This window comes from Pithys albifrons, chromosome 2, assembly GCF_047495875.1.
Source record: "Pithys albifrons albifrons isolate INPA30051 chromosome 2, PitAlb_v1, whole genome shotgun sequence".
In the NCBI taxonomy this organism is placed as follows: domain Eukaryota; kingdom Metazoa; phylum Chordata; class Aves; order Passeriformes; family Thamnophilidae; genus Pithys; species Pithys albifrons.
This window is the reverse complement of record NC_092459.1, coordinates 49,696,720-49,724,296: the sequence shown is the minus strand read 5'-3', so window position 1 is coordinate 49,724,296 and position 27,577 is coordinate 49,696,720. Positions and strand designations below refer to the sequence as shown.

The following is a 27,577-nucleotide window of genomic DNA, read 5'->3' as shown; positions in this document are numbered from 1 at the left end:
ACTACCTCCAGAAAACTTTATTGAAGGATTATAAGATCCCTTGGCAGAACTTTATGAGCTTAATTATATAGTTAACTGTCCTGGGTACCATGCAGATCTATACTGTATACTGTCCCTACTTCAAGAAGTGAGAACTTCAAGGGTGAAGATGGCTAAGCAGTAGTAACATGTAATAGTCATGTAAAAGCTGTCTATCTGCCAGTCTTCGAAGGGGTACAGAAATACTGATTATATGTTTAAAATTAATTATTTTTAATTATATTGTTTGTGGTTTGAAACAGAAAACTTTCTGCTACAGTGCATGATGCAGACTTAACTTTGCCCTTTTTTTCATTTGTTTCTCATAAAGAACCAAAGACTGATGGAGGAGAATACCTGCCTGAAGGAGCAGATGCGGCTGGTGGAGCAGTCTAGGCAGCCAGTATCTGAGAAGATGCCTATAGCAGACCAGTTGTTCAAGGAAATGTGCCATTGCTTGTTTGACTTGAAAGCACTGTGCAGTATTCTTACCCAGAGAGCTCAGGGCAAGGAGCCTAACCTTTCCTTACTGCTGGGAATCAGATGTAAGTGATGTTGTTGTGCCAATGCTTATTGACATTTTGACACAAAGGAGTAACAGTTTCACTGAGTGGTGCTCAAACTTACCAGCTGGACAAGCTGGTGTCCTTGCTATGCAGCTGGAAATGTGGTGCATGAAGTCCTGGAGCTCCCTGGAAAAGCTGTGCTCTTAGTGCATCTGGGCCACTAATGTGTATGACTACACAGATCCTTGCTGAGTCAGGAAAGTGGGTATCTGGCTTTTCATATTGACCCATTCATGGATATGTTCACTGCTCTAGAAAAGAAACGTGTGACCAGGTGTCTGTCCCTCGTGAGACACACTGAGGCTTAATATATGATGTTTGTTTTTGTTTTAAAGCCCTGAGATGAAGTGTTAGGAATATACATCTACTTGTTTGAACATGTATATGTCTGGTTTGGGAATGGGGGGGTCCAGGTGTATTCAGTAAGCCTGGTGCCTGGTAACTTCATGTCTAGTACTGTTAACACTACATCTGATCTTCAGCACTTACTAAGCTGTTAAATTTAACGAGAAGCATGCCCTAAAGCCAGTTTGCATCAGGTCTTTTGTTTTAACAAGCTTGACAACCAATGACTTTTTTTTAAAATGGATGTATCACAGTCTAATGTTTTCTCAATGCTAATTAGAATTAATGAGGTAGACAGGTTGCTGAACTGAACCATCAGCAGGGTAGAGAGCTAAAGTACAGTGTCCTGTGCAGCAAGAGCTACTACATACCTCCTAGCCTCATTTCTGAGTGGCTACAGAAAGCTCCAAAGTCTCTAGGAAATGGGTGTTCTATCCAGTTTTTTTCACTGCTGTCGTGATTCATCAGACTTCAGCAAGGCTAGATCTTGGTGGAAACAGAAAAACATGCCTTTCAGAGAAGCACTGATGGGCTCTGAATTGACTTTAAGTTCATATGGTACCACGTTTTGTTAGCTTTTCATCACACTGAAGCACGGTTTGTCATGATGTAACTAAAGTGACTGGGATGAGTAGTTGGAAGTATTCACAGAATGCAGTTGCTAGAGCTTTAACCTTGGATGTTGTTTTTCCTAGCACTGAGCTGTTCAGCTGAAGAGAGTGAAAATTACCACAGCACAGAAACTCTTTCGAAGAAACTCTTGGACGTTTGTCAGTTACGGAAGGATATTGATGAACTAAGGACTATAATGTCGGACCGTTATGCTCAGGACATGGGGGACAACTGCATTACTCAATGACAACAGTTCATCTAGTAGCAAATGACTTACTAAATCCTGCTGTGTCACAGGTCTTTTCATTTCTGTTAAGGAGCCATACTCGAAGGCTGCAATCAGTGCTGGACACGCATCTGTGAGGGCTGTGTGTAGTCAATCCTGGGAGTCTGGTGTGGAGGGGAGAGCCATCATTTGAGCAGAGTGATGCAAACTACAAGAAATCTTTTCTCCAAACTACTGAATGTAGGAACAAGCTGTGAAAAATGATTCAGTTGGACACTGTTTCCTTCATTAGGGCTCATTTGATTACTTGACCTAGTTTTTGGAATCAGAGCTTCAAAACAGCCCTGCTGCTACTACTCTGTCCTTTTCTTCATCAAGGGTTTGTGCGGCATTATTCGTGTTCTGATATTAGAGGAGAAGGTGGAAGCACCTGTAGCTGTATGTGATGAAGCCAGAGGCATCTGCCACTGCACTTCACTCTAAGAATTGCAATTGGAACAGTCTTGGAGCACTGTAAAAAGTAGTTGCTATCCAAGTTGTCTAAAAATAGGAATGTAAGAAAGATGTTTTTAATAATCGATTGATTGTCCAACAGCAGAACCCCCTCCCAAGTTTAACTCCTTTATGCAAACAAGTCTATAAAATATAGCTGTATCAGGTTGTTTGAAGTGCTCTCACCTTGCTAAAAGAAGTTTCAATAATAGAAGTCTGTGACAAACCCAGAGAAGCTGTAAGACGTGAAACTGTAGCATAGTACATGGCTGTAAGAAGAAAAAAAAAAAACAAAAAAACCCCAAACCCAACAACTGTGCTTTGGTGTTTGTACTTATTTTTCCCTTAGGTCCTCTCCATTTTAAAATGTGGCTGGTCTGTGTTCTGTTCCTGAAGGCCTCTGATGAGGTTGTGCACCACCTCAACTATTTTTTTACTACAGCCATAAAAAGGGTGTTTGACTTTTGGCAAAATCAGGACTCAAACCAGAATGCTTCTAGTTAGCAGTATTAAGTACTTGGTTACCTGAGGACTGCAAAATTGTTTGAGAATTTTTGATTTCTCCATTTTTGTAGAAAGCAATTACATAAAAAAGTAAGATTATGTTCCATAGCTTATTCAGTGAGTGTCACTTGGCAGTGCTGTTTAACTCCCATGGGACACATGACATTTCCTTGAATGTTCCTGCAAGTTAGCTACACAGTTATGCATGGTGGAAAATAGTATTTAACTGAAGACAACAAAAACTTGGGAAGAGCAAAACCACTTCCAAATCATGCCATTGAGAAAAAAATGTGCATCACTTACATGTATGGGATTAAAAGGTGGTTTCAGATGAAAGTCAGTCAACTGACTAGTAGTAGGGATACCAGCAAAAATCTCTTAGAAACCTTAGCAGTTAGAACCAAGAAAATTCTAGGGTATCATTTTTATGGCAAAAGTTAGTATCTTCAGTTTTCTGATTATATTTGTGTTCATAGAAAAAAGTGGTAGAGCAATGTATACTGGTTACCAGTTTTAATTTGGTGATATTTTGCTTTCTGTTGATTGTTAAACAGTTACCATTAATATTGTTTTTATAATTTAGTGGTTTAAATTTTTTTAACTATATGCATTTATTTATTTGGCAGTTTTCTCTATCCTGAAACTACATTTGGACTAATTTGTGAAAAATAGTGTTGCTGTATTACTGCTACACGGTGTTTTCAGGTAGATTAATCTGACTGCTTCAGCTCCTGTGAGCACTAAAACAGTGTCTAGATGAAATCTCAAGTGAAGTTGAAGTTGTCTACTTAAAGGAAAAAATTAGGCCATTTTATTTTAAATTTATGTGCTCTTTCTATAGTCACGCTGCAGTCCGTCCACCAGGGCACAGTTTGCTCCAGTTTTCCTTGCCCTTTTCAGTACTGTGATGCAAGTGGAGTTGGAAGTATAATTGTACTCTTCTCTTCAATGGTGAGAAGTTCTGTCATGGGTGGGAAAAAGATCTTCTGAACTAATCTGCATTCTTAGACTGCAAACAGATCAATGGTTATTATCTAAAGGGATGATTTAGTCCAGTAGCTAATTAGCAAAATTAATTCCACATTAATACACACCTTCCACATTGAAGGTGTATTTTTTTACTAGTGCAAAACTGAAAACAAGGATCTTTGTACAAATGGGCTGGCATGGGTTCCTGTGCCTCTGGCAGTATTGGCTTTTGTGACTAAAGACTCAGCTCGTTCTTTTGTGTAGTTTGTTGGTTTTGTCCCTGCAGTGAGGTAGTGCTCTTCTGTTTGTGGCATCTTTCTCCTATCAGAATTCAACACATAATAAATTAGAAGTAATAGGGAGAGAGGAAACACCTAAGTTAAACATTGTTGTTTCCTTAGATGGCAATGTTGTACCTATAAAAAATTACCAAGCAACACTTATTTCTAAACTGGATGTAAATAACAAGGAGTATAATAGAGCAATTAGAAAGGAGCAGCAGATCTTTTGAGTCACATTAAACTGTTAAGCTTGTCACTTGGCTGGTGTGTCTCCACTGTCCCTCCTGTTAAAGGGTGATACTGTGTTGAAAGTTGAGATCAGTGTTTTATGTTTGCAGAGCACTTCAGGAGCCTTTATGCTCTTCAAGTATTAGTTGAAAGTTTCTCTGAAAGGAGGTCCCATTTTATTCATAGTACTTTGATTGCAGTGCTGTAATCTTGCATTGTAATGTTTTTCTTGCAGAACCTGTAATATTTATGTTGACTTTAAAGCACTTGATTTTAAAACCCCATGTGGTTATCTGCCTCAGTCAAGTTAAAGTGGGAAGGTAAATGATGGGTGTATGAGCCAAAGATGCAGACTACCAACTGACTATCTACAGCGATACAGTATTTTGCTTTGATTTCTTAAAATTTGGCCTGTTGTAGTGGTAGAAATTACTATATATGCATCAGTTTACAGATGCCTCTAAATGGAATAAGCTTTGTCTAAGATATGCATGACTGTTTAACTGGTTAAAATGTAGTGTGTGTGTGGTCTCATTCAGCATATTTAATACAGAGTTGATTAACGAATGTTAACATTGGAATTGCTTAGATTTAGTCATGACAACTTTTTGCTGTAGCTATTAGACAATCTCAAGGGCTGGAAAACAACCACAAGTGAATGGATACTGTACCATTCTGGGTGTCAGCAATTTGTACAGTAACATTTTGTATAGTTTCAGATTGAATTTAAATGACCCTCTAGAAGATATTTACAGTAACTACTGTATTTAAGAATGTATTTTGAAAAAGACATGGAAAGTGACTGTCTTCAGACAAGCTATAGATGATGCTATGTATTTACTATATAGAAGTAATGCAGCTCAGTCGTGTAAATGTGATTTAGGTTGCTAAGTCTCTGCTGTGCAGCTCTGTTGTGTGACAGTTGTGTGACATTGTGGAGATTGCTGTAGCCACCCACTCGGGCTCGCTCCAGCATTTGAAGCTGCTGGTGGTCATGAAGTCATTACAAGAGCTGAAATTCCATCCTTTTCACTTCAAAAGGTTTCCTTCCTTCCTTTGCTCTTGCTGCCCACCTTTTCTTTCAAACGTTATTTTGGACGTTTTTCTTGCAGGGTAAGAGCACAAGGAAAGGAAGAAAGCAAACCCTTTCCTCCACAACCTGCTGCCATAGTATGGGCAGTAATGGCACACTGCAATCTCTCCACCAGAGCACAATTTGCTCCCGTTTTCCTTGTCCTACTCAGTGCTGTGATGCAAGTGGAGTTGGAAGTGTAATTGTACTCTTTTCGTTGATGTGAAGAGTTCTGCCATGAATGGGAAAAAGTACTTCTGAACTAATCTGCATTCTTAGACTGCAAACAGATCAATGGTTACTATCTAAAGGGATGATTTAGTCCAGTAGCTAATTAGCAATATTAATTCCACAGCTGCATACCTTTGTGCCTTTTTTGCCCGAAGTAAGTGTATATTCCCCTTGAACTTCAGATAAGTTGTTAGGATGCTGATGACTGCACCTTGTTTTCCTCTCACCTGCCATTACTTTGTTAATAAGCTTTTGTAGTAAGAACTCTTGCATAATATCTAGAAACAGAAGTATTTAAACTAGGTACTAGGTGTACACTTTGAATGTTAGGCTGGTTGTAGTATGCAGCTTTTTTGAATATGATGCGTGAGCAGGAAACACAAATCATAATGTGTTTGTCTATATTAAGTACAGTATATCATTAGTTCAGTGGGGAAGAGTGTCTGGAGCTCTCTTTTAAAAGCACAGCTGACATATGTACTGGATCAGTCCCTGAAGACTGGTAGTTTTGTAAATTGGGTTCAATTTTTGAACCGCTCAGAATACCTCATATGTAAATAGAGTTGTCATGACTTAATCACAATGTGTTCATTGTAAAAAGTAAAGGAGCCACTGGTTGGCTCAGCTTTAGGCTTGTTGTTCTTGCCTCTTTTTGTAATTTTTTTTAAAGTAGGGTTTACAGCTAGAATTTTGAATGCCAAAGTTCTATTTATTAAATAATAATAAAAGTTTTCATTGTTAATGACTGGTATTTTTCCACTGGAATTTGTTTGTTGATGTTTGGGATTTGTATCCACAGAGCAGAAATAAATTTTGTTACAAAAGTGAATTTTTCGTGGTTCTTATTTGTCCAGTATCTGGCATGGGACAGAAGTGACTAAAGCTGGAGGTAAGAAAAGATCATGAAACATCTCTCTGACGCCCACCCTGCCAGTGGTCTGTAATTCTGCTGGAATACCAGCTCAGCTCGCCTAGTTCACTTCCTGTTTTCTGTTCCTTTCAGGTTTTGTTGGTTGGTTGTGTTTTTTTAAGTCGGGGCCTTGATATCAAAAATACTATTTCAGCATGGTGAAAGGATTTTAGATCAAAGTTCCCTGATGCTTTTTTTAGGCAGATGATCCTGTTGCCACTCATGGATACTGATTGGAGAGATCACAGGTCTGTTTAAAAGACTAAACACAAAATAGTAGGCCAGAAGTGTTATGATAGCTCATCTCAGAGTTGCTGAAAGATTCATCAGCTTCGGAACATGTTGCCCCAAAGCCAGTCGTGAAGGGCAAAAATTAAAATTGGGTGGCAAAACATATCCAGCAGGGGGTCTGGTACCAAGAAGAAAATTGGTGATCAGAGAGGAAATGCATTTTTAATTCCTACTTTTCAGCTGAAATGCACAAACGGGTGTGTGGTCACGCTGAGCAGTAGCCAGGGCAGTCAGAAATTCCTGCTTCATGAAATACTGCAGGTCAGTATAGCCTAACACAATCAAGCATTGTTGACTTCCATCTCTGGTTAGTCTGAGGAAGAGTCAAAGGTTAAGGATTCTAATGAATGTAACAGCAGTCTTCGCAAGTGTGGAGGGAAGTGGGGTCACCCAAGAAAGGTTTCTTTTCTAACAGTTCCCTGTGATAAATCCTAGAGCCTGTTTGGAGCGTTGAGGGCTGGATGAGCTTTGCATCTTCCCCTCTTGCCACCTTCATCATGCAGAGCATAAAAGTTGACACTACTACTTCCTTTCAAAGACACTGGGAAATTCACTTTAGTTAGCTAATACATTATGTATGGTAGACATCACTTGCTTTTCTCAAGCATTGTGGCCAAATTTACATGATGGGCTTCGAAGTCAATTAAAAACATCCTGTGTCCTGCGTAAATCTCTGTAAAGGGCTGCAGGGATGCCAGCTTTTCCATAAGATTTCTGAGGGTGACCTTTTGTGAACTGCTCAAAGTACCATGATTAAAGCACTGCCAACAAGAGCAGTAGTAGAAAATATTCTGTTGGCTTTTATTCCACAAACAAAATACAACTCCACATGTGGATAAAAGTGAAGCCATAAACAATAATACTGCAAATAATATCACAGCATCTTGAATGAGTACAGCTTACAACAGCTAAATCTACAGTAGATCCCTTACATTATGTAAATTAAGTAAGTCTGCACAATGTGCCAACAATGCCGGGTCATTTGTTTTGTAAATTAATGGGTTCAGTATACTTGAAAAATGTCCAAGTGGCAAGGAAAAGCATATGCTATGAATGATGATACTTAATTACATCTTTTTTGTGTGTGTCACAGCTCTGAATTTCATGGAGATAAAGGCATGGAGCTGAAGCCTGCTCAGTTAGTGGAGAACCTGATAAGTTCAGCTAATGCTTCAAGGTGCTCTCATGAGTGGTTTGGCAGCTCCCCTGAACAATGCAACCTGTAGGTATTAATAGAGCGGAAAACTGATTTGCTGGTCTGTCTACCTGTGAAAACGTTTGCCTGGAGGAAGGCAAAAGGAAACCATTAAGTTCTGCTTGAGAAAAATGGTATCTGCTGCTGAGAGAGTGAATTGTAACACTAAAGGTTGTTGTAAGAGTTTTCTGACTGAAAACCCCTCCTTGAGCAGGAACTGAATAGAATTTAACATCAAAAAGGCTTGTGTCTCCCCTCCCTTAAAACATGGGAATATAGCATGTCCCTGACTGTTGACAAAACCCTCTCCCAGACCAAAGAAGTTGAATTGAGCTTTGAGGTGGCCCCAGGTATCAAATTAAGGTATTTCAGAGCCCCACTGCTGTCAGCCTGTGTTGGGGTGAGGACCCATCCATACGCTGGCTGAATGCTGGGTCCCCACCACCCCTGCTCCCAGGGCTGAGCTCTACCCTGGGGAAAGGTCAGAAGCCAGCTCCTGGCCTCAAAACTGGTCACAGTGCTTCAGTGTGGGCCGAGTCAGAAGCTGGATTCTCCTGGTTTCTCAAGAAGCCAACTTGCCCTTGCTGGCACCAGTGAGATGCAGCTCCCTAAGGATTTCAGCTAACTGTGGCACAGGTGCTGCAGCCTGGTGCTGTGATCACAGGAAATGTAAACCCCACCATCCTAACTTAGCACACAGAAGAAGAGGCAGCATATGAAGCCAAATTAGCCTCTTACCTTGTTCCAAGGACTGTCATTCTGAGCCAGCAAAGAAAAGTAGTTCAAAATGTCTGCATCTGTGACCGACTGCTTTCTGAGACTACAGTTCCTTTTACTTATCAATTGCAATGATTTAATTTTATGGGAAAAAAGTCTTTTTAATCACTACATTTGGGTTAAAACTTTTTTTCCTTTTTTTGCTATTAATTCTTTGGTGACATAGTAAATGCCTTTTTTTTTTTTTTTTTGGACGGCTGGTATTGATGATGCCTGTGTTTTGGAGCAGGGCTATTAGAGAAACCAGTTTGGCTGAGATCTTGCAGCCAATTAAGTAATTAGAGTAAGAACTCATCACACTCTCTGTAATTATAGCCACTGTAATTAATTTATCAAATTATTTTACAGGACTCTGAAATGGCTTTCACAGTTTTTTTAAAGTTTGTTTCTGTGTTTCTAAACATACATGCATGAGCTGGGAGGGGGACAGGGAGGAAGCACCCGACTGTCTGCTCTAGATGTGGCAGTTCCCAGGAACCAGCCAGCATGCCTCTTTCTACAGACAGTTTGGACAACAGGATTTAATGGGCTGATGCATTTTCTAACCTTAAGCTATTTTCATCTCATAATGGTTAAACAAGATGATGCCTAATTTATTGTCAGTTAATTAGGGGCAATACAGCAACAGGGCGGGAGGGAGCTCTGATTGGAGTAATTGATGACAAAACTTTTGAGATGATCTGTCTTCCCCCAATGCACAACACTTGAGTTATTCAAGAAGCTGATCTTGTGTTGGTGCCTTTGAACCTGGTGTTTTAAGGTGGCCTGAAAGTAATGCTGATCCCTGGGGCAATTCCAGGGCTGTGGGATAGTCATGATGCAGGACAGGATGGGCTGGTGATGTCTCTCTGTCCTGCTGCAAACAAATCCTAGCTGTGAGACAGACTCTCAAGTCTGACACAGTTCACTAGGGTCCTGTAAAGCCCCATTCAGATGTTGCGGTGACTGTCGCCTCTTGAGCACAACCACCCAAGCCTGTATTCAGTTGAGTCCCTTGAAATCTCCCCTGGGATCTTCAAACTGAGCTTTCTGCTTTGGAAGCTCAGGTGTGCCATGGCATGTTGATGGCCCTCATGCTCCTGTTAATCTGGACACGTTGTTGTCCTCTTTATGTCAGGGCTGGGGTGTCAGGACCCAGTTTCTGCACCTTTCTTTGGTCACTCTTTTGATAAATAGGATTTACTGGCAGGTTAAAGCCATGAGATGACCACCTCCCAGTAAAATCATCCCCGAAGTATAACCATGTATGGAAGATCATCAAACTTCAGCTGCTTGCAGCTCAACTTTAGCCCTCCTTGTGGGAGCTCATCACTTTGGAGAGAGTCAATAAAGGTTAGAGCCTGGAGGAAGCTCGAGAAGGCATACACTGTCCCGCAGGGAGCTCTGCTGAAGGAGGGAACACTGCAAAGGCGTTTGATTGATGGAATAATCCAATCAGCCTCCAGACACACTTCATTATACAAGCTAGTGACAATCAGATCATTAGTTACATTATCACTCGCTGCCTTAGTGCCTGTGAAATAGCACAGATAAGTAATAGGATATTTTTAGTTTAAATTGTGTTTTGAACATTTTAATTAAAAGCCTATTATAATCAATCTGTTTCTAACCTACTTTCCCTCATCCTCATTCATAAAAATTAATTATCACCATGAAGAGCCAGTGACTATCTCCTGCTCAGAGCCAGTGGCAGCTTCAGAGCCTGGGTTTGCCACTGCTCAGGTGGCTGCATGCACAGAGCCCATCCAAACTGTGTGTACAGACAAAGCTGGTCATGCAGAGCAGTTTAGCAGCCTTCCCATTGCTGGATATGGCCCAGTATGGGGGTGTTGCGAGTCATTTAAGCAAAAGTGATGATCTGCTCAGACCCTGGTATCTCAGACCATTTTGTCTGGTATCCATTTGTCTCAGAGGTGAGAGGAGCTGACAACACCTAGATTTTCACCAATTTTAAAAGAAAATTTTATCTCAAAGTGCTGGCATTTTTAAAAAGTCCAAAATCTTCCCTGAAGTGGCTATGCAGGTCAGCACAAAAATGACCCTCAAGTGGCTGAGAGAGCAATTCACAACCTTGTAGGCAGCTTAAGACTAAGTATTTGCAGTCTGGCTCCAAAACATATTTAGAATACAAAATTTATTTCTTTTTAAATAACCCAAAGTCATTGACTAAACTACCTTGACCTTCTCAAGGCTCATCACTCAACCCAGCCTGCATAAACAAAATCAGATTGTTTGTAACATATATTGCAAGTGGTGACTTTAGAAAGCAAAAGAGTAAGTCAGATTTGATCAGGCAAAGGAAGAATACCTAGTTCAGGAAAGAAACAGTCTCTTTTCTAACTAAGAGAACAACTGCACTGTTATAGGCTTACAGACAGATTAACCGACAGTGGCAATAGGATCCGTAATTCATCAGTTTGTCCATGAGGATCTTACAGAAGACAGCACTGAAAGCTTTCCTAAACTCAAGGTGATACCATCTATTGCCTTCCCCTTCTCCACTGAAGCAAATACTTTTGTTGTAGAAGTCTGTCAGGTCAGTCACACATGATTTCCTCTGCATAACTCCATGCTGACTACTCCCAATCTCTTTGTCTAATGTGTTCAGAAACAGTTTCCAGAGTAACTTGTTGTACCACCTCCTCAGGGATCAAGGTGAGACTGACCAACCTGTAGTTCCCTGCAACCTGCTGGAGCAAAGCTTTTCTGCGTCTTCAAAGGAGGTACATCTTGTGGGGCATTCCTAAAACAATTTGTAACAACTGTTTTTCTCCAAGGAAATTTCCTTCCTTCTTTTAAGGGATGGAAGTTGTGCTTACCATGTATGAGGGAACACAGTGAGAAAAACAAACCTCAGTGTTGCCTTCCATAGCTAAGCACCATTTCAGCTGCACTCACACTGCGGGCTGGCGCTGCAGGTGCTCACAGTGCTAAGCACAGCCTGCTAGGGTGAATATACAGGAATAAGGTCAACTGTTGCTTCTCTCCCCAAGCATTGGGTGAGGTGATTAAGGAAGGAAAGAATCAAGTTTTCTCTGCCACACCTTTTCACCATGGAGTGCTTGTGGGCTCATGGTGAAGAGCTGTGTTACAGAGGTCATTTGTTGGGGCTTTCTTCCTCTCAGAGAAGAAGAGCCCTTTGCACCTGTAATTCTCACAGTTATGACACAATTGCTTGTTGTTAACATGGAAGCAAGGAGGTCAAATCCGCAGCAAATCAGACACAGCAGGTAACAGCCTGTATTTTCCTGAAACCTATCCTCCCAAGTTTCAGTCTGGAGAGCACATTTGATTGTGATGGCCTTGTTACATCACTTGATGGTTAGAAGTCACACACACACACATAGAACCCTCTTTGCAGCTGCGTTCCCTACAGTATTTGCATTATTTCCATTTTGTTAGTATTTAAGGTAACACTTCTGTATGGTCACCTATGTTAGGCTGAGAGAAGTCCCTCCCACCGTGTGGCAAGGAACAGGAAGTCTGGATGGATGCCAAAACACAGAGCCATGGCACAGAGGAGCTGGCAAGGTCCACACGGTCTCCACAGCAGGAGAAAAGAGACAGGGAAAGGTGTTTATCCATGATATTTGGGTTCCACCACAGGAGCATGGCAAGAAGCCAAAGCTTAGCCCTTCATTGGACATTTGGAAACAAACCATTTATGTCCTAAGTCAGTCTCAAATTATTAAAATGGGGATAAAAGGAGCTTTCATGAAGAAGCAGTTTGAGGCAGCAGTGGTGACCTTTTCTGTACCTTAGATTTAAGGTTTCACACATATGTCCTGAAAGAATTTCTAAAAATATCACAGCACCATAGTACTATTATTTATATGTACATTAATACAGAACACAATATGGTTCTGTGTAATTAAAACAAAAAAATCTAATACATAAACTGACCTTCAAATAAAAAGAAATTTATTAGTTCTGTAATTCTAAATCTGACTTTTGAATGCTGTGAATTGTTTCAGTGTGCAGAGTGAAGAACTTGTTTCTTCTTGAAACAAACTAAGACAGAAATGAGCCTTGCACTTGTGGCATGTCTGAAATGTATTTCAGAGACACCATGTCCTGGAAAATAGGCACAGAATGTCCAGTTGTGGTGCTGGCTGTTCTGTTTGGGATGAGCTGGACACTTTTGGGCAAGTAGCTCCATTTCAGCACCTCACTGTATGTGTATGTCAAGTGGAGATCACACAGGCTCCCTTGGAAAGCATCTTGACACCTTTGGATGAAAATTTCCACAAGAACTAAACAGCTGTCCACTAATCAGCATTCATACACTAGCCTCTGTATGTGAAATTAGATGCCAAAAATTAGTAGTTTTCAATCTGATCACAAAAGTGGAATACTGCATCTCCTGTGTTGAATCCCCTCCCACTCCATAGCAATCAATAAACCAGGAAAACTATCCCACTTCCAGGATCAAGGTTAGTTGAACTGCACGAAACTAAATCCATTCCTCATACAATGGGGAAGGGAGAAACCCCAAACTTTACATAGGTTCCTAACTAGTGCGCAAAGGACCAAACTCAGCCCGAAAGTATAATGTCATTTACATACATCATGATTTCCCTGGATCCACAGGTTCTACTGCAGAAGTCCAGAGATTTCTTTCTCTCCCTCTGCAGACCTAGCACAGAATGCAAGTTTTCTTTCATCAGGTACCAGATCCACCCGTTAGTTGTTAAAAACTCTCAGTTTGCTGTATCTCCTGCATTAGGGTCTGCTAAGCTGTAGTTTGGAGATTTTCACTCTGTGCTTGTGCATCTTGGTGGAGTGTTGCTGCCTCATGTGCCTGCAGAAGAATAGCCAAGGGTTTTGCTCAAGCATCTGGCATCTGGCTTTTCTGGGAAGTGATCCCTTGGGAAGGGAGTGTCATGGGAGAGCTCCGCTCCGAGCTGTTGCAGAGGTTTGCCTTCCACCTACTGAAGTCAGAACCTTGGCTGCTCTCCCTTTCTCTCAATCCACCGCTGAATTTACAGAGTAGCAGCTCCCAGCACCCCTTCCCAGCTGGACCATGGTGTTTTTCCTTCCTATCCCGCAATGCTGGTAGCATTACCTTCCCCCAGCACCTCCCAGTGCCACTTGTCCCTAGGACACAGACTCAGGTGGTGAGCACTGCCACAGCCATGGCTGCTGTTGCTCGCTGGTGTTAGTCTGTGATTTAATTCTCCTGTTTGAAAGCCCCCCACTCATAGGTTCGGCAGTCTGAGAATGTTTCAAGTTGTGTATGTGCATTGTTAAATGGAAAATGAACTAGAAGTATTATGAGTGACTTCAAAAGCTCAGGCACAACAGTTTGAGCCTTTGATGAACAGTGAACAAGATTATGCTTTGTCACACACAACCAGGAGAAGAAACATCAGGATTACAGAAATCAAATAGTTTCACAAGGAAGAGTCCTCACCAAGGAAAGATACATTCGAAGCACTGATGAGGACAGAACAAAATGTACAGGATAAGTTTAAATGGATGGATCCTGGATCTATCCAGGGATATATCCTGAAGATCAAAAGCATTGTATTTGCAGTTCTTTTTATTTCCTTCAGATAGAAAATAAAAAAACCCGGTTGATTTTGTCTCACTTCACATCTCAGCACCAGAGCATCTTAGCCCTACTCCATGAGTGCAGGTCTAGCAGTAGGTCCTTCTACCTCAGTGAGCTCTTATTGCCCATAGATGGCACACACAAACTGAAAGCAAAGGTTGAAACCAATCCTGACTTAAATCCCTGTGCATTCTGCTCTCATGCACCTTCCTCTTGTCCCATCAATCGCTCTTCCTGCCACTTGACATTTTGCTAGATAATGAATAATGTGACTGTCCTTCTCCTGAGGCAGATTCAACAGTACAACCCTTTTCAACTACCTTATGCAGAGGAAAAAAAGTGACTCTGTCACAGTCCATTTTAGAATCATCTAAGTGTCTCCGGCTAAAAGGAACATAGGCTCAACTCAAGTAATGGATTCTCCTTTACAGAGCAGCAAAAGAGAACAAATGCAGTGATAAGCGACAATGTCGCAAAAATAACTGCTAAGAGAAGATTTATATTCTAATAGCAGCATAAAAGTATTTATTGACAATGTTGGAGGCAAGCCAGTTCATACTGGGCAAAACTTGCCTAACTTGTTTGTGGAAAATATGCTATTTTATAGTCTTAAGTCCATAGTTAACACCTTCTAATTTCCATATTAATGACTAGGCGGAATCTTGGGCGGAGCTTTCTGTCTTCAAATTTGGGTAGTGGTCTCCTGACTTCATTCCTCGGGGTGGTCTTGAAGCGTCTTCATCACTGCTGGACTTTTACCTTTTCTATGTTTGATGACATGACCTGTAAAACTTGCAAAACCTTGGCTCTAAATCTACAAAATCTTGGCTCTTTACCATTTCATCCTATTGAAATATCTAGCTTAGTTTAATGTGTGAATTCTAACCATGGTACACTAGTCTCTGTAACTACTAGACAATTATATCTGAACAAAGTGGCTCTAGCACTTTGTGCTGTTCAGCGGCCTTGCTGTGCAAACAACATTTTGCAGAGCAGAAATAGAAATTTCACAAAACTAGGGGTTTTTGGTCTCTTTTCTCTTTCATGCAGAAAGGCTTATTAGCTAATCTAGTGATGGATTGCATCTTCAGAAAGAAGATTTTTATTTTTGAATGCTTCTGGTTCAGCATTCAGTGATGGCACTTATCACTGTGCTGCCCAGAAAGGAGTCTGTCCTCACCATAGCCCACACTTCTACCACGGCTTGTTAAAATGGTTTGAATACTGATCAGGAAGAAGAAAATTTCCTCTGCAAGCAAACTATCAATTTATTGCAAAAGAAAAACTGGGGAAATGACTGTGAAGTCTTAAAGACTCATGTTAATTTGCTAGTATGTAAGCATCTGTAACTAACAAGATCATTATGAACTCTTGATACTCATCGTTCAATCAGTATCGCAAACAGTTTCTTTGAATCAAAGCAAACAAAAATTAGATTGGAAAAAACTATCCAACAGTGTAACTAGTAAAATATAGTACTGCATTCAAGAGGAAATAAAGTTAATTCACCTGAAAAATAAAGACTATCCACTCATTCAAAATGAAGGCAGTACATTTCTAAGAAGCAGATTCTATTCTTTTGCCAAAGGGAGAAAGGGAAAAGGCCAGAGATGTTTCATCAAAAGTGCCACTAACAAATTCAGTGCATGTCAGGAATGCTTGTGCCTGGGTGCCTCACTCTGGCTCAGGGAGGGCTTTTAAGCATAAGGGATCTTTCTGAGATGTCCCCTGTCATTCAGGAAGCTGTCACCTGTAATGGACATGCTGTGGGACAGGGAGGGAAATTAAACAAAGGGAAGAAAACACCAGAACAGCCATCTTCAAGAAGAACTTTGAAATTTAAAAACCTGGATGTTATGAGTCTGGTGCTTGAAAACCCCCACTAAGGTGGAATGTGTATGCAGGGATTCCCACAAGCAATGTCTTTTTGAACACACAGCTCTCCTTTGACTGGGCAGAAAAAGATCTTTGAATCTTGGGGTGGTTGAAGAGAGCTGTGAGCATTTGGGATAGGACCCTATTGTGCTGCTCAGTGATGTGCAAGGAAACATGGATTTCAGAGCAGCAGCACAATGAACCTGGGGCATGTTCACCCGGGGGAGACACCACAGCTATGATCTGTTTGCTCAGCAGCTGAGCTGGCATTCGACAGCTACATGTGTTGGCTTTGTAAACAGACAGAATGAAGTAGCATTTTCTTAGGCATGTTTGATATTTGGCTCTTCCCATTGGGTTCAGGAGCTCTGTGAACTGTCAGCTTGAATCCCTCCCAAAAGTGGAATAATAGAAGTTTGCAGTTTTATAGTGCTGCATGTTGAATGCCATCCTTGGATTCCTCCCAGGCAATCACATACAGCAAACAACAAGTAAATAATGTGTGGTGAGTGTGTCCCCCTAAAATCAAAACAGTTCCAAGTAGCCAACTGTTACTTCAGCAGGTTGGGATAGTGGTGATTGGAGAGGAATGTTGTAATTGCACACATGCACACACATACAAAGGGCAAGCATTTCTCAATTTTCAGAGGACTAGTATTTGAGAATTTTTTAATTTAAAAAGTCAAACATTTCAACTGTTAAAATTGAAAACTTGCAATTTCTAATAAATTTGGAGCTGCAAACCCAACTCTTTTCAGTGATACTTGATGATACTTTGAGCAAATATTCACTCTGTTTAAGTCAATGTAGCTTACTTAGCTAACCCAAATCATTGCTTATATAGAATGGGATGCAGCTTATATAGCTGGGATGCAGATGTCACTGTGATCATCAGCCATCAACCCTGGCTCTCTAAAACTTGCCCAGATCTGAAAGTCCCATTCTAAGAGGACTTTTCTCCACTCATTATAGTGCTTCTTATAAACAATCGCTACACAGAACCCCAAAGTGGATAGCAAGAAGTCTTCCTGAAAGGGAGTTTCCCACCAGGACATGTTTGAAGGTAGCAGGGATGCAAAGAGCTCCCTTGTCCCACAGTTTTCTTTCTCCTGCTCTTTCCTCTGTGCTCTTGGTGTGGATCTGTTCTGCCCATGCTCTTGCCCTCTAATCATGTTCCCATTCTCAATCTGAGCAAGGATTGGAGATGCTTGGGATGGTTGCAAAACTAACCCACATACAACATGATAAAGCCAGCCCAGTGTGTTCTCCCCTGCATGATTTCCTGTGTTAGAAAGCTGTTTGGGAGGCCCAGGGAGGTATGAGCAGCCCTTTTCCACCAGCTACAAGACCTTCACAGCCTGTGGCTGCTCTCCTTAATCCATGGAGAGACTCTTCAGGTGCCTTTGCTTCCTTGAAGATAATTCTTTACTCATGTACTGTGTTCCCTGTCTCCCACTACCTGTTGTGGTTCTCAGCATTTATCAAATGGATGGTAGTAGTGAGTTTGCTCAAAGAGGGACAAGGCTTAGCCTCTCCACTCAGCTGATGGATTTATTCCCAAACGCAGCTTCATATCCTCAGCAGGGGCAACACCTGAGCAATGTGGGTACAGTAATAGCACAGCCTTTGGGAGCAGAAATAGATTTCCGGTCTCCTGTTAGTCAGCGGCACAGACATGTCTGTAGAGACATCTTTGGAAATAGTAATAGAAAAGGTTCTTTCAGCAGTCTTCAAGCTTCATTTTTGCCCTGCAATCTTCTCCAAGTACTCAGCAAAATTATTTGGATGCCTGGACTCTACACAAAGAGGAAGTGGGCTTGGATCATCATTTGTCTTGGGTGAACATTTTTCTGTATTAGTGATTAATCACCAGTCACTATTTAATCACCAACATTTACCCTAGCAATGGGTGCACTAGTTACATTATTTATGTGGAGGGGAATTCAGTTCCTCCATCAGCTGTTCTGTTTCTGTAGCAAAGACAAGGGGAAAAGCTCGAAAACCAGCCCTTGGTCCTAATGTATCTCCATCACAACAGCTGTAAACTTGTTTATCCTGACAGCAGAGGGGTGCAGCTGTTCAGGCTGATGTGCCCCGCACAGCTCCCAGGCTCCTGCTGGTGTCTGGTGGAGAGAGGAAATACACAATGGAAGCTCTTTCATGATGACAGCAAATCAGCACTCAGGAAAACTGCCCCATTCCTTCTGGGAATTTCTCTTGTCTGGAGATGGGCAAGATGAGAATTTCGTACATTTTATGAAAATATAGGTTATCATATATGGGAGAATAGTCACATCTCGATTCTTCATGAGGAAGTGCTGTAGCTTCTGCCAACCACCATCCATCCCACCCCCATCCCACAACCTCCTTTGCAAAGATGTTCAGGGACCACTATTTTTTATCAGTACTGAAAAAAGTCCTCATTTAATTGCATCAGGCTATTTATATACACAGCAGATGTGCAGTGAAGCAAATGAAAGGGGTCACTGCTTGTTCCTGGGAGGATTTGATCTCTCCCCCATTACACTTCTGAAGACAAATATTTGCAAAGAAAGCCACACAGGCCTTGGGGGACCTTGAAGAGGTCAGGAGCTGAACATTCCACCTATTCTTTGGGCAAATTCTCTTCACACTGCCCTATTTCCCCCTGCCTAGTTCCAGCCACGTTGCCCACCCCTGGGCTGAAGGGCAGAGCCCAAGTCCCCATTACTTCTGTCCACACCACCACTGCACTCTGGAAGACACCATACCTGGCTATGGCAACAGCCTGCCTTTTGTTTTTTTCAGGAGGGAGTGGGGAGAAAGGAAGAGAAGCATCTTGACAGGAGTATGCATAGCATATACACATTTGTATGGCAAACACTGTTTCTCCTTCTCTCAATTTTTGACCCCTCTTATGAGGCAAGGGATAAAGAAGGATGGTGAGAGGGAGAAAGGTGTTCCTCCCCAGGGGGGCAAGCACAGTGCTCTGCTCTCTTTCACTCTCTCTCGAAAAAAAAAAAAAGAAAAAGGAAGAAAAAAGAAATTCAACATTTGTACAGGATGACCCAAATTTCTCTTCTAAAATATGCATGAAGCTTTAATCTTTTTCTTTCTTTTTCTTTCACCTGACATACCAGTTAAGTTCAGAGGAATGAAGGTGTCTATATCTTGGCCGACAGCCCATTTCATTCGAAATATTCATAAAATATTTCACACACTAAGGTTGGCTGACACTACAAAGAGCAGTTCCTATATAACTGTAGAAGGTATTAAAATAGCATTTACATTTATATATTATTTGGCCAAAAATATTTTTTTAATTGCCAGGGCAAAAGATGGTAAAACAAAAAAATACTATCAAATAGAAGTACAAACAAGTTTGGATGAAGTGCCTGAGCCTCCTCCCTGTAAGTTACTGACAACATATAGTCTTTTTGTTCTTTAGATCCATTATGGACATTTCTGTTTTCAGCCACCACTTGAATAGTCCTAGAGGTAGAGCCTGGATTTGCAGTAGCCCACCTGCAGCAGCTGAGTGCAGAAAGGCACGTGCCCTGGTGCAGCTTCCCTTCCAGAACTGGCAAACCCTGCCTCCTGGTCAATACTCACAGCCCTTCCTGAGCTCACCTACTCACTGGTTTGCTAACCCACCTGGGGAGCCAGTGTAATGAGTCTGGGCTGAGTCAAACCCACTTTGACTCCAGAGAAGCCAGAACCCAAGTCCCAGGTAGGTGCCCTGATATGTGCTTGCAGGTAGGATAGAGAAGGAAAGAGAACAAAATGCATGAAACCAAGCCCTTGCCTCTTGGCTACTGAGCTACTTTGCTGACAGCTTAGGATGAAATAGAGGTGCCTGTTGTAAGGTCTTCAATCAGGCAACAGGTTGGATATACTTCCATGTCTAGGACAAGGTCAGCAGAAGCCATCTGAGAAATCACAGTCTCAGAAAAAGTCAGTTCATGGCACACACTCCATCTGTGTCCCCCAGAGAGAATTATGCCCCTAACATGAGGCTTTCCATCACTTCTCACAGTTTTCAGGAACTCTTACATTTTTCTGTGTATTACACACATTACCTGGGCAGCATCCACATTTTTAAAGCAGTGGAGAGGGAAGCTTTGAACTGGTTAAATATATCTTTACAGGTCCAAGTTCAGTCCCTCTAGACCCCCTAACCACGGTCCAAAAAGCCATCAAAAATCTAATTAATTTAAATCTGCTGACTTGCCTCTGTGTGATTGAAATCCAAATCTCAGCAAAACATCATGGCTAAACTAATGATTTCCTCTTTCAGTCATGTAATGATGCCATTCTTAGAGAACAATTTTCTTGACACAAAGCACTCAGGCTCTGGAGACCTCAAAATCTACTAGCGTTTAAGCTTATGAGTGTTAAAATTGTCACATCAAAATATGACAAATTAATTGCTACTAAAAACAGGACTTGTCTGATGCACTCAATTTAAATTGTACATCTTTGCAAATATAACGAATTGACCATTTAGTGGACTTCTGCATGGAGCAGAATTGTAGTAGCACTTTTAAGACTGCAAGCATTTGCAAGACCTTGACAAAACACACACCAGTGCTGAAATAATGTTTGGGACAGAAAAGAATTGTTGACATGGAGTAATTTTAAGTGAACTTTCCAGCCCAGAGAGAACAAGAAAGAGCTTATTATTTTTTTTAAATGCATGACAAAAAAATTGGAATGTCTGAATCACTTATTATCAATCACAATTCAGGAAGTTCACTGCAAATAAGAATAAAAGATTCTGGCATATGTAGTACATTTACAAGTGCAATATATGATGTATAAATATGGAATGTAAATGCATGCATATATACATATATATAGCAGTAACTATGGACACACAATAATGTTTAATTAAAAAAAAAACCAAACCCACCCCTTGGGACATGATTGAGAGATTCTTCACAAAAAATATAAAGATGCTTGAGTACCTATACAAAAACCATAGCCCATTTGGATCTTGTTCTGATTTTTTTAGCTATATGATTATATCTAATAGTCTTTTTCTTGTTTTAAAGTCAGCACTTAAAAAGCTCTTAAGTTTCTTCAATGCAAATTTTTTGCACCTTATCTTATAAAGCACCAAACCATATGAGTACAAAATCTGACAATGAGTCCCTAACCCAGTGTTGTTCATATCACTGCAGACCTTGGAGTCCCCAGGTAAGACTTAAGACCAACAGGATGATGGTATGAGTATTCGCCACACAGAGGAAAGACAGAATGCCTGAATACTGAATTCCTGAATTCCTTGGCTGTTACTTAGTGCACACCTGGTGTGTTAACCACTGTGAAACCATCTCCTCTGTCTGGATGAAAAGAGTACTTACACTCACTGTCATTCAGGGCATATCATAAAGAATACTGACCAAATTGGGGCTGTTGCCACAATTTGCTGTCACATAGCATTAGTGATATAGGTGAAAAGACCTGTGCTGAGATTTACAATGTTGCCTGATGTCCATGAAAAGGACTTTGAAACTGGTGATGGAATCAGAAAAAGGAGGAATAAACCTTGTTAAATTTGTAGAAATCCTCAAATGAATATTGCTGGGAACTACATTGTTCAAAAGTAGGCTATCGATTGACAATAAGCTATTAAAGAAAACACTGCAAATGTGTCCTACAAGTAGGTTGTCTACTTGACCTACTGCTCCTCAGTCTGTTTGTGTGAAGACAGGGATGGAGCAAACAGATAACAGTAATTCCAGCCTCCTGGAAGCAACCTGCCTCAGGGACAGAGAACTTCTCTGTGGGACTGTGACAGTGCTGAAGAAATACTGAACAAGACCAGTGAAATGTTGCTGTAGAGTTCCCAACTAACATCAGTCATGCTCCCAGAGATATAGGACAGCTGTCAGCCTCTGAGTAATGAGATTTCACATCAGAAACCTGGTGTATTCTTCAAGTTTCACTTCAAAACTTCTGGGACTTTCTTTGACTTCTGAAAAGCAGGAAGTAGATCAGGACAAATTCACCTGTGGTGTAAACCTATTTATTTTTGTCGATTAAGATTAGATATGAAATTGGTTCCTACTAGGATTTTAAATGGTGATTAGATTGGAAATGTCACTAGCAGGCTTCAGAAAAGTGAGGAGAAAGGAAGCAGTGCTGAGCCACCTGCAGAGCAGCCATCCATCTTCCTGAAAGAAAATCATTAAATTCTTTGACTAGAAGCTTTTCAAGGTAGAGGCTTCTAAGAGAAGAACTTCTAACCTTCTAGGTGGTGTACTTTCTTTCCCTGAGAGTGACAGAAGTTGCCAAATTTCATTACGGCCACAAAAAGGTGATTGGGCCTTGTGTCCAAAGAGTTCAAAGAGTTGTAACATCTGTACGATACCTGTAACAGCTGCTGCTCAAAGGAGAGCAGTAATTTCTTTCTTCAGTGCTGCAGCTGGCTGACAAATTTGTGACATCGTTCCAGATGTTGGCAGACAGCTGTTCAGCAGCACTCCAGTGGGTATAAAGTGTGCAGAGGTTCTTGTGACTTGAACATCCTCTTCCCTCACATGAAGCTTTGTCGAGTCTCAGCCAGGCAGCTCTCACCACTTAAGTGGTGCTCATCTGTGGCACAGGTAAGAAGCGAATACACTTTTGACTTTAGAGAGTTGTTCAACATGACCTGGACTGAAACATCCTTCTTTGCATTGTAAATTAATCATTATGGATGAGGGGGATTATTAAGACCTAATGGCCATCCCTCTGTAGCCCTCAACCTTGTCTGCAAACATGTTCTACTTTAGCAGAAAATGAATAATAAATCTTTAAAAATTTGATAAAACTTCTGCCTTTACAGCCCTATTAAACCACTGCCCACCCAAATCTTTTTTGACAGGCAGCATTGGAAACTTGGTTTCAGCAACTCCTTTTACAAAAATCAAAATTAATTGCCTTTCTTGTGCCAGCATAAGTTTATCTTTCCCTTCCACTGAAGATTAAAGGTGCTTTGGTGTGGACACATTTGCCCCCAGGTGATGTCATTGTGGATTTGTGCTATGCTCTGTATTTCATTACAAGTTCCCAGGCTCACCTGCAGTGCAAAATACACAAGTGCTCACCTGTGATCCACCTCCCACAGGAAGCTGCAGTGTGTGTTGCGGGACAGGTTAATGTGCTATGGGTTCAGTTCTAAGGTACACACAACTTGCTTGTGAGCAACAACAGAGTCATTTTTCTTGTCTGGATACTATTTCAACCTTGCAGAATGGTATTCAGGGGGTGATTCTCCAAATGCTGGGTGGGTGGTAATGAAATGTTTTGGAGGCACAACTGCCTCAGAAGGCCCAAGTGCAAAATGGGTTGTCTGAGGAAAAGTGCATGGGGAAATGGCAGTAAAAGGGGAAACAGTTGTCTGAGGAAAAGTGCATGGGGAATGCTGCAGATGGGAATGCCGGGGGAATGGCAGTAAAAGGGGAAACACTTCCAACAAAGTTTGGATGAAGAAGTTTTCAAAACATATTTAGGAACTGACAAATTATAGAATCAATATTTGGACTAGAGGTTTTTAGAAGTGCTTCAAAGTTGGTCCAGTTTGTTCTACATAAAAATGAAAGCTTTCCTACGAACTATGCTAGGAGAAAATTTTGAGGCCAGTGCTTAATTCTTGAAACAGTCCAGCACCAACGTCTGACACACTGAAGTAGTGTTACTGAACTCTCTCAAAGGGAATTATAGAATACATAAAGGTGGGATAAATTTGTTTCTGGAAACATATGTAATTTTCCAAGGCGGCAATGACATCAATGGAAGAGTTAAAATCATAACCATAGACAAATGGCAATACTATTCCATCTTATATCACTTAATTTAAAGGATTAGAATGCAGACACTCACCCAAAGAGTCCACCTTGTTAAGAAAATAAGTTAGAAAGGGTAACTGCACGCATTAAATGTTTGGAGGGGCATTGAGACAATTTAGATTTGCCTCTTTAGGAGCACAGAGCAAATTAAAAAATCACAAAGTAATAGAAGAAAATCAGAAACATTGAAAGGAAATCAGCATGGCTATGTGGCAAGGTAAATGCAGGTATTACTAAAAGAAATATCTTTACAAGCAAACAAAGTACTGTGTCCTTCTAACGAGGACTGCAAACTCTGCAGCACACAGACCAAAAATGTGCAAAGACAAACTTGTAAGGTGTATTAAAAACTCTCAGAAAGGCTAATGACCAACTGTGCAGGTGTAAAGGTAAGCCAGCAGGAGAAATGAACGCAACACAAAAGAGATTGTAAGTCAGAGTTACAGTTTAATAACAATATTACAATAAATGCAATGGCACAAAGAGAAAAATTGGTTTTAACCCACAAAAACACAGAAGTATAACCCAGCACCCTGGGGCACAAGCACAAAGGGGTTTGTTAGCCCCTGCTGAACCCTATGCAGTTCCCCCAAGTCCAGAATAAAAGTCCAAGGAGGAAAACCTGTTGGTGCAGCTGACAGTTGCAGTCTGGTGGAGAGCGGTGGTCGCGGGCTGGTTGAAAGTGGTGGTCTCCTCCTGTCAAGGTTTTGGTCCTCCTCTCAATCCGACGAGTGACCCCTGAGGTCTTCTAACCCCAAGATATGTACCCGCACGTCCAGGTGGGAACACCCAGTACCTCTCCCAGGGCAGGAAGTCACACAATGGGTGATCTGACTCTCTGAGTCTTGGGATATTTTGGAATCATTGATCGCCCCCTCAGGCTGGCTGTGAAGATGCTAACGACTCCCTGGAGGGAAGTTATCACAGCTCTTATCTCACAGATGTCTTTCACACCCAGCTCACAACCTGAGGCGTCAGGTGTGCCCTGGGCAGCTGCTGCAAATGGTCCATTGTTCTTGGGAAATGAATAGAGGGGGTAGAATACACAGCTTTGAATACCCCCACACAGTGATAAACTGGTCCCACCTGCTGAACTAGGACACCAACTCAACCTTTTTTGAATTTCTTAAGGTTAGAATCTAAAGGACATACAGATCCCTCTTTCATAGAATTTCCTAGAGAAAATAAACCATCGTCAAACACCTAAGTCAGTCTCTTCATGTCTGCAATTACCATTAAGTACCTTTAAGAAGTTCCAGGCCTAGACCTGCTCCCTCTTTTTTAGTAGAAATAGAAGATTTGGCCATCTTTCTCAAGATAAAAAATTGGGAGTCCATATGAAATAGTGGACAAAATGAAGGGGATGTGAACAGGGGGTAGTGAATGGCCAGTGAATTGCATTCACTCTGGGATTCTCCAGGGTGAGACACAACAACTGAATGGCTGCCAGCACTGTGCGCACTCTCACCTGGTGCCAGAGGAAAAGGAAAGATGGAAACATGACAATATTCCTAAGAGGGGCCAGGGAGGGAGGGTCAATGCAGAATGGGGATTCCCAGCTAACAGGAAAAATGTTCATGCTGTAAAGAAGAGCAGTTTTGAACTTGAACCATGGGTCACTGCAGCAATTTGGAGAAGATGAACCCTGGATTTTGTAAAGGGAAGCTGTACCCATATATTGTCAGTCTTTCAAGAGAGCAACAACCTCATTGTCCAGGTTTTTGTGCCAGCCATCTTGTTGTCCAAGGTGCTTTCTTAAGGTTTCCAAGACTTCTTAAGAGACTCTGGTGACCCAGAACTGAATGAAAATGGCCTCACATGGATTGACAGTTTGTTAGAGGATCAAAAACACAGGGGAGAAACTGGATAGATAATTTACAGAGTAGAGGGATACCTCACATTACACAAAACTATGCTCAAGCTGATGTTATGCAACATATCCACACATAATCTGAGGGGAGGGGAAAATTCTTATGAAGATTGCCTTCATGTTCTAATTTAATCAAGATATTAAAGAAGATTGAGCAAGAGAAGAACTACAGAGGACTTTGAAATACTGACAAAATATTATGAAATAGATGATACAGTTTTCCCCAAAATGTCAGTTCAGTAGTAGTGAAAAAAAAAAGACAAAAAGTGAAGAGAAGAGAGAAAAGAGAAAGGAAAGGAGAAGGAGAAGGAAGAGAAGTAATTTGTGACAGATAACAATCCAAAAACTTACAGCTGGGACCCTTAGTGCTGTAAGAAGTTCCCTGTCACCATGATAGTCAAGGAAAAATGGGTAAGTTTCTTAGAGGGACAGTCAAGTGTATGGAGCATCTTTCAGTCAAATAAAGTCACTAAGACTCTTAAGTCTAACAGAAAACACCCTAAAACAGCACAGAAATGCATTGTCTGTAGAATTGTGTCATAGAAGATGCAAGTAGAGATATTTCTCATCTTTTCCAATACAAGGCATCAAGTGACACTAGTGAGTGTAAAGTTCAAAACTAAAACAAAGTGAAGAGGTTGATCTACACAGCACAGAGAGATGATAAACTCCTTGGTGAATGGCATATGGAGGCTAAAAAGGTTATTTGAACTCAAAAGAGCAACCAGAAGATTTGATTGAAGTAAAATCCATCACAGCCTATTACATACAGGCCATTACCTTCAGCTTGAACTTCTATGGCATGTCTGCTTATGGCTAAATATGTGTTTTAGGAATTATTGCTTCTGGCTTACCTTGACCTTATCACCTCCTCTAGGCATCTGCTACTAAAGGCAGGAAACCTGGCTATGGGTGTTTTTGCTCTGGCCAAGAAAAGCCTCTCTTTTTCTCTGATTCCTCCAGCCAACAGGCAGCACAGTACAGACCTGTCCTGAGAGGAAAAACAGAGAAATGTTAAGTGCAATTGAAGAAATCTTTTATCCAAGTATAAGACAAAAGTTCCCTTTTCATCTGTTTATGAAACACCATATAAGCATTTTGTGTTTGCTTTTAATCAGATCCATTTTCATCTTTCATTTTGAAGCCTCAAACTCAATACTAATAGGATGCTAATCACTGGAACCAGGCACATGCGAACTTTTTCGCAAAAGAGATCACAAACAAACACAAAGAAGACTACAAGTTGAGGTGTATTAATTAGTCATTCCAGTGGCAACCTTATCCAGAAGATGTCACCAAAACACAAGTAGTGCTCAGAGTTACTAGAAAAAGAAACATAAATGGAAGAACTTCGAACTCATATAAAAACCACTGAAAAATCAAGGAGGATGTTGAGACAACACCTCAAAACCTGTCCTGTGATAGCTGAACCCAAGCCACAACAAAAACCAGTTCCTGGAGCAAAGGCTGTCAGTGCTTCAAAGAGTTTGGTCTAGCATGGCAGAAATGTTGACACTGCTGCAACCTCAAGCAGATCAACAATTAACAGCTGATATCTGAGAGGTTAATATCACTTCACTTCTTTGTGACAGCTGAGTGCAGGTATGAGCCAGCATGGTTCATCCTGATTGACACACTGTGGTTCAGAAGAGATGCTATTGCAGGGAGAATTTCAATGTAAAGAACACAGACCATGACACCAGCCAGCAGGAATTGTCCCAAGTCTTGAGCTTTGTGTTTAAGGGTT

General features: G+C 41.2%; 1 protein-coding gene across 3 annotated transcripts in view; it reads left to right on the top strand.

Moving 5' to 3' along the window:
• The window catches only part of CEP85L (centrosomal protein 85 like), a 148,620-nt gene extending 142,247 nt beyond the window's left edge, over window positions 1–6,373 (top strand). For all 3 annotated transcript variants that reach the window (XM_071548967.1, XM_071548966.1, XM_071548965.1), the window contains exons 12-13: window positions 350–563; window positions 1,625–6,373. In XM_071548967.1, coding sequence (XP_071405068.1) covers window positions 350–563; window positions 1,625–1,788 — 378 coding nt within the window. In that variant the 3' untranslated portion in view covers window positions 1,789–6,373. The remainder of the gene's footprint in view (window positions 1–349; window positions 564–1,624) is intronic.
• The last annotated feature ends 21,204 nt before the right edge of the window (window positions 6,374–27,577 follow it).